At 37.1% G+C, this 15,829-nt stretch overlaps 3 protein-coding genes across 4 annotated transcripts; 2 read left to right on the top strand and 1 right to left on the bottom strand.

The window, feature by feature from the left end:
- Window positions 1–83: 83 nt before the first annotated feature.
- Window positions 84–4,642, bottom strand: toe1 (target of EGR1, exonuclease). 2 transcript variants are annotated; one of them, XM_067453041.1, is made up of 8 exons: window positions 4,480–4,642; window positions 4,137–4,225; window positions 3,995–4,035; window positions 3,803–3,899; window positions 3,250–3,408; window positions 2,896–3,155; window positions 2,646–2,808; window positions 84–766 (listed from the first exon to the last, which is right to left on the bottom strand). In XM_067453041.1, exons 1-8 carry the CDS (start codon window positions 4,487–4,489, stop codon window positions 122–124), a joined length of 1,464 nt encoding a protein of 487 aa, XP_067309142.1. In that variant the 5' UTR covers window positions 4,490–4,642; the 3' UTR covers window positions 84–121. The 2 variants fall into 2 exon arrangements, with proteins under 2 accessions (XP_067309142.1, XP_067309141.1); XM_067453040.1 differs by having other exon boundaries at window positions 4,137–4,642.
- Window positions 4,643–5,767: 1,125 nt separating this feature from the next.
- On the top strand, window positions 5,768–10,110 carry si:ch73-382f3.1 (uncharacterized protein LOC100151273 homolog). Its single transcript, XM_067453038.1, has 4 exons — window positions 5,768–6,195; window positions 6,318–6,471; window positions 8,907–9,079; window positions 9,161–10,110. The coding sequence occupies exons 1-4, from the start codon at window positions 6,046–6,048 to the stop codon at window positions 9,533–9,535; spliced, it is 852 nt and encodes a 283-aa protein (XP_067309139.1). The 5' UTR covers window positions 5,768–6,045; the 3' UTR covers window positions 9,536–10,110.
- A 1,439-nt stretch (window positions 10,111–11,549) lies between these two features.
- On the top strand, window positions 11,550–14,914 carry selenop2 (selenoprotein P2). The gene is made up of 5 exons (XM_067453704.1): window positions 11,550–11,691; window positions 11,850–12,092; window positions 13,973–14,185; window positions 14,369–14,477; window positions 14,572–14,914. The coding sequence occupies exons 2-5, from the start codon at window positions 11,881–11,883 to the stop codon at window positions 14,851–14,853; spliced, it is 816 nt and encodes a 271-aa protein (XP_067309805.1). The 5' UTR covers window positions 11,550–11,691; window positions 11,850–11,880; the 3' UTR covers window positions 14,854–14,914.
- Window positions 14,915–15,829: the final 915 nt, after the last annotated feature.

Here is a 15,829-nt window from a genome sequence, read left to right as displayed (position 1 = left end):
CACTTTTAATGGCTTTTTCAGAATACAGCCTAAATGTACATTAAATAAGAGAGGGAAAAAAACAGGCATTTTAAGAAAAGGAAAACTTAAATTTTATTTGTCCAAAAATGTACAAATCTTTTTATGCGTTTCCTTCAGATTTTACAGCAGTGCTTTTCCCCCAGACATAGTTCATCTTGTGCACATGAGCCTTTGAAGACTTTGAGAAGGTACTTTTGGCTACTTGTAGAGGAACAGACTTGCCACTGAGGAACAGCTTATTGAGACATGTGGGAATGAGAGGAGCAGTAGTGGATTTTTCTGTGTTTCTTGTCAGATTTCTGGCATAAGCAAAAATATACCCAGTCATGAAAGCATCAAATCCTGCTCGGTGAGTACCTCCTTCTACTTTCTTCACTTCTGGTCTATCAGGAGCTTTAGCGGCTGCTTCTGGCTGAGATTCCTCATTTCCATTTTTGCTGGCTGTTTTCCCGGGTTCAGACGAATGCGTGGCTACTGTTGGCTCGGCTTGCACCATCATCTCCTGATGTTCAGGGAGCGCTGGTTCAGACATGGGCACAGCCTGGTCTACCTCAGCCCCTTCAATGCATGATCTTTTGCCCTGTGGGGAACTGCACGCTTCAGAGGTCCCTTTAGAATCGTTCTTTTTGTTCTTGCGCTTCCTCTTCTTCCTCTTGTCCTCTTTGATCTTCTCATCATGCTGGATTATGAGGTCTGTGTCATGTGACAGGGTGCACTGAGAACCATTAGGACACCATCCATAAGCCTAGCAGTACAGCACAGCAGAAAACAATTAGCAGTTTCACACACAGAATTTCAGGAATACGATCATGAAGGAGTGAGTTTAAGTGAGACCTCTTATTCCTTGTATTTATTTATATATAATATTTACAAAAATGATTTTATTTAGCATGAAAATGAAGGCTTCAAAGAAGGAAAAATGAAATTGACAGCTCTCATTCAAACAGAACAGATGGAGTATCTAGAATTATTTCGCACTAAAGTAAAGGCAGCATTTATTATAATGGGTTTATTTAAATTATTATTGTACATTGTAAAAGAGTTAATATTCTGTAGACAATTCTAAACATTAAATTACTAATAAATAAATGTGTCATTCAAATACAAGAATTTGTGTTTGTTTGTTTCTTCAGTAGAACACATATGAAGATTTTTAACTCCAACCGCTGCTCGTATAATGCATGTCAATTAAGTCTAATTAGAAATACACCCCATTGACATGCATTATACGAGAAATATAAACATCAAATTTTCATTTTTGGGTGAATTATCCCTTTAAATTGCTGCCATTAAAGAAATGTTGATCATACTTTAAGGTGTCTGTTACAGTGTAATTAATTATACAAATAAGTACAGAGTAATATTAACAACATACTTACTATATAATTAGGTTAGTTGCGTGTAATTATGTATAACTTACTATTATTATAGTAGTAAATGTAAGATGTGTACGAGGGACACTGTTTGCACCCGGTATTGAGATGCGTTTTGGTCAATCGGATCACTAGTAGTCGAGGGAGGTCTTTTGTGGCTGTTGTAACACATTCAACCACATGAGCGTTTACACTGAAAGCAATCCGGTCCAATGTGTTTTCGACTACCTATGGAAGTGGTCAAAAGTGGAAGCGCTCAAAGCATTTTAGACCCCGTTAACAACACCTGTATTAAGCGATGGCCACTTGTGATCTGATTGACCAAAACAGGTGTGAACAGGGCCTAAAATAAAGTGTTACTGAAATGTTATTTACAATACATTTATTTTTAGTTGATTCTATAAGGATTTAATGTGTAGATATATTGACATTTACAACTTTTATGTTAGGTGTGTGTGCGTGTGTATATATATATAATTATATATATATATATATATATATATATATATATATATATATATATATATATATATATATAATATACACACACACACACACACAATATTAGGTTTCAAAAGGTAAACTACAGCTACAGATTTTATATAAATATGCAATAAAACAACATAGAAAAACCAGTTTGTTCTCTTTTGTTTTTGCGTGTTAATAATTTCTTGGAATGACAACCTTGCCAAAAATTATGTCCACACAACACACAATTTGGCATGTTTCAAAAAACTGTGTTAACTAGTGCAAAATGTTGGGGTCTGTAAGATACTCTTTTTTATGTTTTTGAAAGAAGTATCATATGTGCACCAAGGCAGCAAAAATACAAAAAAACAGGAATATTGTGAAATATTACTATTTAAAATAATTTACATTTAAATATAAGTCTAAATGTGATTTATTTCTGTGAAAGCAACGCTGAATTTTCAGCAGAGATTCTTCCAGTCTTCGTTGTCACATGTTTAGAATTTTTTTTTTAATTATTCTAATATTTTAACTGTCTTCATGTAAATCTATTTTGTCATGTTAAAAATATTTTTGCTTTATAATATTTGTGGAAAATGAAATGCATTATTCTTTGAGTAATAGAAACAGAAAACAGCATTTATATGAAATATTTTAAACATTTTACATTTCAGTCGTCACTTTTGATCAGTTGAATGCTAAATAAAAGTATGAATTTCTTTGAAATAAAAAATGAAATCTCATACTGACTCCAAACATTTTAAACAGTGGTTGAAAACTCACAGAGAACTGAACACAGATGTTGAGGGCACCCTCCAGATTCTGGTTGTCCAAGCAAGGCCTGTAGTCGATGTAGCTCTCCATGTTGCCTGTATATTTACAAAACTCCAGGAACACACGACTCCCATTGCCACCTCCTTCAGTGTCTCTGCTATTTTGGAGCTTACTGTGGAAGGGAAATAAAATACCTTTAAGTTTAGGTACTGAACAGACACGTATATATTTTTTTGGCATATTGAGGTATTACACATACCACTTCTTATAGGCATATTCCAGGTATGAGGCTGTAAACCGCAGCTCATACTCTGTTGCATACTTGGTGTCATAGATGCCCGAGGGAAACATCTGGGACAGATCGGCAGTGAAGGTGCCCAGTCGCTCAGGTAAATGGGCATAGAAGCACTGGTACAAGAAGACCATGTCTATCAGACCATTATGGACCACCAAGGGCTTGTCGGCCCTAAGCAGTTCTACGAACAAGGACCGCATGTTTACCCCATGGGCATCACCTCCCTAAAAGAAGCACACACACACACACCTACTTAAGTCTCTACGTTTTGATGAAACATTCTTTCAGCGTTTTTCTTACAAGCTCAATCATACTCACTTTATCATTACCCTTATAATAAGAAATGCCTTCAGCATATTGTTTGTTGAAGTCAAATCCATGCTGCACAAGGAACTGCACTGACTGAGGTTCAATGATGTATTCCTCTGAGCAAAGCAAGGTCAGATTGTAAATCTGGACCATGTATGTGCTCTCAGCCTAGAAAAAGGAAATGCACAAGAATCAATGCAACGTCTGTTTACACTGGCGTTCCGCAAATCCGGTCCTAGAGGGCCATTCAACCCTAAAGCCGGGGACTTAACGATTGTAAGGTTGATTTTATTATGAATGTAATTTGATACTTACAACTGATCATGGCCAGACACGCAAAGGTCTGTACCAGTTGAGCTTAGTCTGTTTACAGTCAGCATTTAAAATCATGTAGTGTGCTCAGTTCAGTCTTCGAATGTTTCAGCTAGTTTACTAGAACATTGCGTAAGTAAGTTTGATCATGGTTTGAGCTGAACTGCCAGACAGTGGCCAACCAGGGCTGGATTTGAGGAACCCTGGTTTACATACTCAGAGGGAAAAATAAATGAAGAAAGATCCTTACCTTGTTGTCAAGCTCTTTATAACAAGCAATCCCCAATGAAAGTATTGATCGTGTCCGAGCTGCGTGGCATATGGCTTTGTATCTGTCTTCAATGGATCTTTAAAGGCAAAATATAAATATACACACTGTACCACTTTTTTAGTCCTTGATGATACTAGATAAGAATATTTTAACCACACAACATGAACATACTCAGCCAGAAGAGCTTTCCTTGATCCAAGACCACTCAGTTCCTAAAAGAGACCACACACATGAATCAACTTGTTCCACTCGAGTATTAAACATTCATTTTCTCACTCGGTTCAGTTTATGAATAGAGAATGTTTTATCTCACCGTATCAATGGCGATGAATGAAGATGTTTTAATGGCTAACACCATTGCTGCCCATAACTCCTTAAAATTGTTTCCCTGCACATCTATTACTGGGACGATCATTGAGGAAGACATTTTAAATCTACTAACTTAGATAAATGAACCACACATCAGCTTAAGCCAGCGATTTTCTTATTGGTCTCTAAAAACTAACTTATTTGTCTAATCAAAGTCGACAAGCGAGCGATCTACGTCACCGTTGTTTTATAAGTAAAATACATATGATGCTGTCAATGCAGATACTGAAGACGTGCAGAAAATGTAATTTCAGAATAAAACACAACCGAATATATCTATAATGTACCTGGTAGCATTATAATAATTGTTTTACTTTCGTGTTTCCCCGACTGTTCATGTACTATTTTAAACGTCAAATGCGTGAATGTTTTTCTATAACTGACCCATCATGAGTTCAATCGTCTGTGTGTAACATAACATGTGAGTGTGTATATTTTCTTTCCGGTCAGAGTTTCTTCTACGTTTTATGGTGGTGTGCATAATGTGCGTGTCCGCCTACTGGACTGGAGCATTACTTTTTAATAAAAATATAATAAATGGTTTAGAAACTATTCATTTTAAAATAGCTCTCAAAACATTCACAAGTGAATGTTTCTTTTTTTACTTTAAATAATTCAGAATTCCAACATTGAAAACTGACATAAGCTACTTTTTATATAATAATAATAATAATAATAATAATAATAATAATAATAATAATATATTTTATTTATAACGCACTTTTTATTCCGAAGAATCTCAAAGTGCAACAAAGGGAAAAAAATAACAACAAATGAATAACAATTAAAAATATAGAATAATACAAACAATCAACCAACACATCACAGTTAAAAGCTATATATTTTTCTATTAGCCTATTTTCCGTTTACATTTTCTTTCTCTTTTGTATTTATTCTGTTCTGTAAGAACCTTGTATGGTTTTGTTTTATTGCCTGCCTTAGTAATTGTTAACTGTAATTAAAAAGCATTAAGAAAACATATTAACTTCTGAAACAGATGTGTTGAAGCCAGACTGTAAAAAAATAACATGAGTGCCATTCAAACACAAAATAAGAAACTTATGAAAACGTGTTAACTTGTTGTTTTGTTTTATTATTTTTTGTTGTAGTTCTTTGTTTCACATTAACTGTTATAAATGACCATCTACTTTGTTTTGTATTTAAATGTTATTACAAAACTAAATACAATGTAAATAATTTTAATCTGGCCACTATGTACTCTAAATATACTATTAATATGATCTTAGCATAAATTAGGAACGCATGTTGTAAAAAATATTTACAGTATGTACCTGCGGACTCCACAGACTGTAGATGCTTTTAAGCGTGGTCTTTTTTTCAGTTTTATTTATTTTATTAATTTACTTATTTATTTATTGTTGTTGATTGTTTTTTAATTCTGTAGCACTTTGAGATTTTGTTTAATATAAAGTGCATTATAAATAAAATGTATTATTATTATTATTATTATTATTATTATTATTATTATTATTATTATTATTATTATTATTATTATTATTTGCTGTGAACGAATTTTATACAGGCAACACTAAAGTCAACTATGAGATCACGTCATCATGTCGCCTACCGCCGCCATTTTGGCTCAAACAAACTCTGCATTTCACTTACAAGAATAATATATTCGTCTTAAGTAATCGTATTTCTATTCAATACATTAAAGAGACCGCCCGTAAAGTCATTGCTTACGTCTGCTAAAACAACTACTATCTCTTTTTCTGACGTCTAAAGTATCTTTAATAATACACCTGCTAAGTCCCCTGCTAGCAGACCGCTACGTGTCATTGTTGTTTTGGCCAGATGGTAAGTTAAACATTTAACGAATATACATAAAAATGGGTGGATGCTCCGCTCCAAACTGCTCGAACTCTACAACTATTGGAAAGCAGCTCTTTCGCTTTCCGAAAGACCCCGTGCGCATGAGAAAGTGGCTTGTAAACTGTCGGCGTGATTTTGTACCAACTCCCTGCTCCAGACTGTGCCAGGCAAGTAAACAGCATGCGAGTATTCAGTTGTGCAATAGCAAACAATGAAGTCATTCTTCTGGTATCCTCTTGGTATCACTGTATATCTATATTCTTGCCATAAAGCTTTATTTCCATGACAGGACCACTTTGAGGAAAGCCAGTTTGAGGAGATCGCCAGATCACCAGCAGGGGGAAGGAAACTCAAACCAAACGCCATCCCCACACTGTTCAATGTACCCGACCCTCCCTCTCCTGTCACCCCTCAAGTAGCGTTACCTGTTAAAAATGAGCCAGGTAAAGTTATTAGTATAGAGACCATACGGGGACACGGTGATGGGGGAAAAAATCACATAGGAGAAAAAAAAACTTTAATATAATTAAAATATAATTGCGGCAATGCGTAAAAGGGTATTGCGTTTTTAAAAGAAACTTTGCATTCGCTTCCGAGACTCTTACGTTCTCTAGCAGAAGTCTTGCATTTCCTTGAGAAACCTTGCATTAGCTCACAAAACATTCCCTCAACATACTTTCCATTTCCCATTAAAAAAAATTGAGTTATTTTGCAAATTATTACATTTCACTGACAAACTTTACTTTCTTTCACAAATTTTGTTCTCTTGCAGTGTTGCATTTCCCCTAGAAACTTGCACAACTTTTTCATTCTCTAGCAAAAGTATTGCGTTCCCCCAAAATTCCCGAAATGCATTTATATTGCGCTCCCCGAGCCCCTTAAAGGGACATGGTGAAGAAAAAAAATATGAGATGGAGAAAAAAAATCCCCTAAAATCTTTGTTTTGCTCTTTTGCAAATAATTAATTTGTTACATTTATTATGCACTTTTCTAGACACTCAAAGCGCTTTACATATTCGCTCACAAAGAGCTCAAAAGGTTTTTGCAGGTGAATGCAAAGTTTCTTGGAGGATGGCAAAAGTTTTTGCAAGAGACCTTTAGGGGCTTCATAATACTAAGGGCCAGGTTTACTAAACGGCTAATTAGCGTGGGAGCGCAATTCCATAAAAGCGCAGATGGAAGTTGACGGTTCTGCGCGGATCAACTGACGAAGCACAAATGAAAGAACACAAACACATCCGGATCATTTCCATAATGACCAACGCAATCTACCCGTTAGCATCTGGTTTAAGTTGTGCGTTTTTTGGGTGGTAAACAAGGCGCAAACTTCAGTAGATTGATGAGCGAAAACCTTTGTAAATCACTTGGCCTGATTCATTTAAATTCTGATTCTCCCATGAATTTTGTGCCTGAATGGTAAACTACAAATGCATTTGCAAGGTCAGCCGCAAAAATAATCTTTAATTTTTTAATAATCCGGTGCAAACTGTTCGTAAATATGGCCCTTAATCCGAAATACTTTTACTCCCTAAAACATTTGCATTTTTTCACAAAAGTATTGCGTTCCCTCAAGATATTTAGTGTTTTCTTATGAAACTTTGCATTGACTTGCAAAACTTTTGAATTCTTTCGCGGATGTATCATGTTCCCTAAAGATACTTTGCATGAATTACTTACCCTCATGTTGTTCGACGCCCGTAAGACCTCCGTTCATCTTCGGAACACAAATGAAGATATTTTTGTTGAAATCCGATGGCTCAGAAAGGCCTTCTTTGACGCCAATGTCATTTCCTCTCTCAAGACCAAGCCTGCAGTCTCCCTCTCATTTACTGAAGCTTTCGCGCCTCGATCGCCCCCCGGTGACCGGTCCCAGTATAGCCGCCCCTCTGTGATTTCTAATGGACGCGAGGCAAACTAAATAATAAAATTACACTTCAAAAATTTTCCCCCAAAGTTAGTTTATGTCACTGAAGGCAGTTATCATCACGATGATTTCATTTCAGGTGTTCGTTTTAAAAATAAGTTTAGTTTGAGTTAGTTATTTGATTCTATAAAAACGGGGGTGTGACGTCATGATTGACAGCTGAGACTGACGGCTTCTCTGAGTGAAGTTGTCACTGAGGCACTAACGGACTTTTTTCGAAATTTTTGGGAGCAGATTAGAACTTTAGCTTTAATTTCTACATTTCCATAACTGTTTATTTCACACCAACATAATTAATTGTTCTGCATCTGCGAGAGTGTGGGCGGGCTTTTGATATCGCAGCTGTACTTCCTGCTCTACTTCCTGCGCTCTACTGCGCAACTCCGGTCCCGAAATCGCTACTGCGCAGACTCGGTCCCAAGATGTCCGCGCCGTGCAAGGCTGCCTGAAAGCTTCAAATATGGCAAGCGGAAACGGATGATGTCGAGTCGTCCACATTTTTTTACGGTCTATGCTCAAGACCCATAAAGGCACTAAAGACGTCGTTACAAAGCCAATCTCACTACAGTGGCTCTACAATCATTTTTTGAAGCGAAGAGAACGAAATAACGACTTGTATAGTGATGGGCCGATTTCAAAACAAAGTTTCAAACCGTTATGAATCAGCGTATTGATTCATAATTCGGATCGCATGCCTGTGTAGTGAGATGGGATTTGTAACGACGTCTTTAGAGCCTTTATGGGTCTTGAGAGAGGAAATGACATTGGTGTCAATGAAGGCCTTTCTGAGCCATCGGATTTCAACAAAAATATCTTAATTTGTGTTCTGAAGATAAACAAAGGTCTTACGGGTGTCGAACGACATGAGGGTAAGTAATTAATGAGAGAAATTTTTGGTGAACTAACCCTTTATGGTCACTTTGTGCAAATGAATATATTATGTTGTTACTGTAGTGGAAAAGGACTTGAACATGGGGGATCATGGTTATGCCCGCCGACAGCCCCCTGTGGATTCAGAGGAGGATGGAGTTCAGAGGGCAGAGGAAGAGCAGCCCTGTTCTCTCTGCCAGCACTATAAAACCAAGCTAGAGCAGCAACAGCAGCACACAGTCAGACTACAGAGAGAGGTAACTTATATTCTTGTGAATCCTACAAATATTAGCGATTGAAAACACTGGTTACATTTTGTCATTTCTTCTTTTACTTAGGCAGAGGAGATGAAGAAGCGTCTTTACAAACTGAGTAAAATAGAAAAGGGGCTGCAGGTGTTCCTGTTTGAGGATCAGATTCGCGCTCTAACGTTAGCCAAGCGTTCTCGCAGGGCGGTGTGGTCCCATGACACTTTACTGACAGCCCGAAAAATCCGCTGTGCAGTGGGGGTTAAAGGATACGAGTACCTCAGGGAACTGGGCTACCCCCTGCCTTCTTACAGGACGCTGTGCAATCGCCTGGAGCCCAAAATGATGGTGACCACGAGTATGCAGGACGAACTGGCAGAGCTCGGCCTGGGCATCATAACAGCTTGTGACAGTCCAGAGGGCAACGTGACGAGCGACGAAGGACTGATTGGTGTCATGACCTGAGACACCGTGCTTTGTAAGAAACTGCACTAATGCTTGACTGTTAAATCAGCCAAAGGCGAAGCAACGGCAGGACTCACAGAGGATGTGTGTTTACTGGTTTAAGTTGTTTTGGGTTGTTGTTGTTGCATTTTAAAACCATTTGCAGAAATACCACAACTGTCTGGAGCTGATTCACTATTACATGTGTACTTTTCTCTAAGAAAGAAATGTTTTGTTCTTAATGCATCTGGCGGTGTAGTTGCACTCTCTTGATGCAAATATTGCACCTTTATGCATATTGAGAAAACGCAGGAAAATTGTTGTTGAATACTTTCAGCTGTTAACACGAACATGAAATGTGCCCTGAAATCCAAACGGTATCACTCTGAACTTTATTTTTGCTACTGAGACAAAGACGTTAGAGATGATCATGCTTGTTCCTGTGAGAGGACACTGAAAAATGAGATTTGGTAAATGTCAAAACTGTCATTTAAATTGGAATATTGGTAGCGGTGCTATTTTGAAGTGGTGTAAATCTGGTATGTGATGTGAAGTGAAGGAGTTCAGCAACTAAAAAGATTGCACATATTTATAGACCCACCACACAAACGATTCATGCAGCTGCCAAGCTGAGAACACTGTTCTGAATAATAAACTTCTGTCTGCAAACCAGAGTTTCTGGTTTTATCATTTGTATTCTTTTTGTCTGAAACAGCTCTGTGATGGATCAATTATCTTGACAATAGATCAATTGTATTTCTTAAAGGGCTAGTTCACCTAAAAATGTGTGTATATATATAATATATATATATTAATTTACACTTCCTTGTTTTGTTTTAAACCTATCGATTTTCATTTGTAGAACACAAAAGAAAAGAATATGAAGAATTTTGGTAACCAAACAGTTTTGGGTTGCATCGACATGTTTTTTATGGCACTGAAACATTTATTTTATGTTACAGAAAAGAAAGTCATACAGGTTTGATACAACAGCATGATGACGGAATCTTTTTATTGTTTTGTTAGACAGTTCCTTTAATGCAACATATTTTACTGAGATCTTCACAAAGAACACATTATTCAGGACATTTGAGGAACATGTAGGATTTAAAGCAAAGCTGAATATATTATTGCTGTTTTAAGTGTGTGTGCGTGTGTTGGTGCTCGTTTCTGCTCAGATATTTGAAATGTGTACCGAAGGTTGTTGCACAATGGGTTAAAGCATGTACTTTGGCCCAATCATTTCAAGGATGAAACACTGCTGTTTGCAAAACTAAAATCAATTCCTCTATCCATGAGATGGTATAAGATCTTTCAAGAAAGTTCTCTTGAGTGGACATTTCCGATTGTTTACTTTTGTGTACATACACTGAGTACAGAAAAAAAGCCTCTAATTTATTTTCTCATTTATTTAGTGTGTGGCTGACATCTGAGACCCCATTACCTGTGAATGATGCTATGATTTCATAGGGAGCGGTATGAGCATATTCTCATAGATTTCAATAATACCCCTGCTAAATGACTTCTCAACGAAGCTGTATAGTAAATTGGTAAACATTGTTGACTAAAGGGTCCATTGCGTCATTTGAACTGGACAGTAAATTTACAGACGTGCACTTGTTTTTCACATGATGTGATCACTGAATGTTTAGCTCAAGCAAACAGTGGCAATAACTGGCAAAAACCACTCAAATACAACAAGATTTTAAGACACTCCAGTATTTGTGTTTCAATTAAAATCTTTCGTTAAATGTCAATTAAGTTATCTGAGAGGTCAGTCGAAGCATTGCACCATAAAGTTTAAACACTTTAAGAGGTTTAAAGAAACAAAAACATGACTGACCCAAGAACATGTAGCATGATTTCCAAGTCGTGTTTTGTACTGTAATGTTTTATGAACTGGTGTTATATATTATTAACCAAACTTATGACACAAAACTTGTTCTAAAACACTGATGTCACTAAAATGTTGTTTAGTTTGTTATCAGCTAGTGTATCTTATTTATCTTAGATCACCCACACACAAGAAAGAAAACTTTGTAGTATGCCAGTCCCCAATCCCCTTTTTACTGGTTTGTTGAGGGGGAGGGTTTGTCCAGAAGAGACCTTTAAAAGGGTGGACAGTCAACTTTTCCTCACTCCAGTATTTCAGAAGAAGCAGAGGGACAGAACTTCAGGTTTGTGCATTGTGCAACTATGTCCTTTGCTCTTTGGCTATAGTTTTTTTTTTTTTGCATGTGTGGATGGGATAGAATAAAACTGTCGAACTAATGACATAGCAAAGTAGTATTGTATGTAATTAATTTGAGGAACTGGTGGTTGTTTTTGTTTGTAGCTGTTACAGTGGGTGAAGTTCAGCAGGCATTATGCAGGCTCTCTGGGCTCTGTGGTTGTCTGCTTTTCCAGCTCTACTGGGAGCTTCACCACTGTTTGTGGAGAACAAAAACTCCAAAATCTGTAAGCCTGCCCCACAGTGGGAAATTGATGGCAAGACGCCAATGAAAGACCTTCTGGGAAATGTAGTCGTTGTGGCCCTTCTTAAAGCGAGCTGACACTTCTGTCTCACGCAGGCTGCCAGGTGAGAGATCTTGTGCTGTGTGATTTTCTCCTTCTATAAAGTGATGTCTTTTAGTTAGAGAAGTTGATTTTTAAAGAATTTGTGGGGCAAATGTTAAACAGGAAAAGAGACATAATGCTGATATTTCTACACTTCCACTAATCATTGGGGGGGGGGGGGGATGATTATATATATATATATTTTTACTTTAGATGTTAATGCTATTTTTAAAGTTACAATGCTCAAAGTTCAAAGGCAGATATTTTCACTACAAGGAGCTTATTCCCAGGTTAGTGACATGTACATAAACCCGCCCCCAAGAACATGCAACAAAGGCCATGTTGAGAAGAGGAAGAGTTGTTGTGGTAGATAGAGCACATTTAGGAGTCTGCTGAAGCTGTCATCCATCTTTTCACATTTATTGCAATACAGTACGAACACAAATGCAATAGCATGTCATAAAAGCAAGATGACAACATAAGTTATAATTAAACTAAACCTGTTCCGTCTTCATGCTGCAGATATTCTCTGCCTCTGGGCATCTTACAACAGTTCCCACACAAGTGATTTATAGATTATCATGATTCATAGATTATTATATGCTAATCAATTATTTAACAATTCCTTATCAGCTACATCAATTCCTCAACTAACCATTCAGAAACGTCCGGTTGCATTCTACATGTTGTCATGTTTCTCCATCATTGTCCGACTCCGGAAAAGGTTTTTGACATTTTCAGTGTGCGGAGCTGCTAACTCGAGCTCTTGAAGCTCCGCCCTCTTCCAGAAAGGGGGGCCGGGAGCAGCAGCTCATCTGCATGTAAAGGGACACACACAAAAACGGCACTTTTTGCTCACCCTCAAAAAGTGGCAATTTGAACGTGTTATAAAAATGATCTGTGGGGTATTTTGAGCTAAAACTTCACATACTCACTCTGGAACCATCAGAATGATTTTACATCTTGGAAAAAGTGGCATTATGGACCCCTTTAAGATACAGCAATAGTAAAATAAGTGACTTTTAGTGTTCAATTCTGAAAAAGGACGATGATGCAATTATTACATGATTAAAGGTCCCGTTCTTTGCGTGTTTTCGAAGCTTTGATTATGTTTACAGTGTGCAATATAACATGAGTTCATGTTTCGCGTGTAAAAAAATGCAGTATTTTTCATACAATTTACTTATCTGTACAGCGCTGTTTCCTCTGTCTTAAAAACGGCCTGATGGTTTCCTTGTTCTATGAAGTCCCTCCTTCAGAAACACGTAACGAGTTCTGATTGGGCCAGCGCCTCCCGTGCTGTGATTTGACAGCAGCTTAGCGAACTTTGCCCGGAAAGGTCCCGCCTCTTACCATAACGGGGAGATGCAAGCTGAATGCGCTCTTCTCCACGTGGGAGAGCAACAAGACCACGCCCCCTATTTTGCGTGTTCTTGTGGGCGGAGGGTTAGTCAACAAACGGTTCTAAAGACGTCATTCCTGAAGGAAGTGCAGGGGTGTAGTCCAAACCGGCCGTTCGCTGTAGGCTTTGAAAGGGAACTTCTGTTAAATAAAATATCTCGCTTGGCATTGAACTTTGAGCTTTATAATTTTACAGGTATTATATAGCTCCAACAGCAACATTACACACTAACTAAAGTTTGAAAGATGGAATCGCGAATAACAGGACCTCTAACTTTTTTTAATGGAATATAATAAAATATATGAAAGGTTTGTAAAATGTTAAATAAAGCTTTATATATAACACATTTTATATACGTATCAATTAAAAAAATTATTCAATCTTCAATTCAAACTTATTTTTGTATATAGTACTGTTTAAAAAAAAACAGTAATATAAATTATTTTGGTAAATCGTTCATTCTGCTAAATCCTTGTGTACTCTTCCTTTTGGTTTGGAAGGCTGGGAGACCTGCGTGATAAGCTGGTCCATGGCAAGCTGACTAACATATCATTCCTGGTCATCAATGAGCAGGATGCGCAGTCCAGAGCCATGTACTGGGAGCTGAAGAGGAGGACGGCACAGGGCATCCCGGTGTATCAGCAGAGCCCGCTGCAAAACAACGTCTGGGATCTCTTAGAAGGAGACAAGGATGACTTCTTAGTGTATGACAGGTGTGAACAAAACACTGCTAAATACAGTACAGTCTGACTAGTTTCCCTTTAGGGTAACATGGCTCTTTTTGTATTCATATGCAGGTTCCCCAGAAGAAAGAACTTCTGAGATATATTTTTTCTCAAACGTTGTTTACTGTGTTCAGTCTCATGGTCATTCTTTTGTATTCCTTTTCTGCACAGATGTGGATATCTCGCCTTCCACATTGTCCTGCCCTACAGCTTTCTTCACTACCCGTATATAGAGGCTGCCATCAGGGCTACATACCACAAAGATGTATGCAACTGCTCAGTGAGTGACACTAATATCTGACAATATACAGCTTCAGAAAGCACCATAATTACGGAATGTTTGTAAATGTTCATTTATTTGAACTCTCTTTCAGCTAAATACCAACTTCTCCATATCAGAAGTCTCCAACAACACCAAAAACAATGCAAATGAGCCCACGGGAGAGAACAATCGGCAGGCTGATAATACAGAGACTGTAGAGCATCATCATCATCATCATCATCATCATCATGAGCATCAACATGAGCATCGTCATCAACATGAGCACCATCATCATCATCATCATCATCATCATTCAAATGACAGAAACAGAACAGATGTGGCCAGTGTACCAAAAGAGCCAACCCAGCATTCTCATACAGAACATAGTCATTAGAACAGTTTTTTGTTTGTTTTCCAACAGCCTAATTTTTGTATTATGGTTTTTGAAATTATATATTTTTTAAATTATATATTTTTTGTAAATATAAAGAGCTGCTCTTGAATCAGACCTTTATATTGACCGTATAAAGGGAGGTTAATTTGAGTTGGATCTCATTGTTCTTAATGAAGTGTGCACTTTAAACCTGAGTCAGGGGTCTGCATACAGATGTTGAGCAAAGGAGTCATTCACACTATACTTCTGTTTTCACAACTTCCTTTTAAGGAATATCTGACATTGCTGAACTAAAGAGTCTTCTTTGTTTATTATGTTAACTTGGTATTTGTTAATGGATTAGCTTTATGATGTTATAGGCATGTGTTTGAGTGGTGTACAACATGCAAAGAGCTGTATAAAATAATTTTGAGTTTTTTCCCCCTCTGTAAAGGACGTTACAGTACAGAGCAGTACAGAGTGACTGAAATTGATTGAATGACTAAATTCAACATGTTTACAGGAATATGATAATATTTTGCATTTATCATTTAAATCTGATTCATTTTCATTTTGTTTGTCGTAAATTAACATCTCAAGAAAACTTTTCGAATATGACTTTCTTTTATGAGACATGCATCAGTTTCATACATAACCACTAACTAAGACACTAGACATAAGTGAATAAGCAATAAATTATTACTCTCATTATTATAGTTACTTTTTAATTTTATTTTGTCCAAAGAATAAATTCATATGCTAATTAGATACATTGTATATAATGGGAAACCATCATCATCATCATCATCATCATCATCATCTTTATTTATTTGAGCATCTTAGTTCCACAAAATCCAACATGGTAACAAGTTTCAGCCCAATAGTCGAAACTAAAGAAGGATACATAAGCTTCGCAAAATGATTAAGTAGATAAAAAGAAACAAAATACACACACACACACACACACACACACACACACACACACACACACACACAC

Source organism: Pseudorasbora parva, chromosome 9, assembly GCF_024679245.1.
Source record: "Pseudorasbora parva isolate DD20220531a chromosome 9, ASM2467924v1, whole genome shotgun sequence".
Lineage (NCBI taxonomy): Eukaryota > Metazoa > Chordata > Actinopteri > Cypriniformes > Gobionidae > Pseudorasbora > Pseudorasbora parva.
This window is presented reverse-complemented; position numbering and strand designations above follow the sequence as displayed.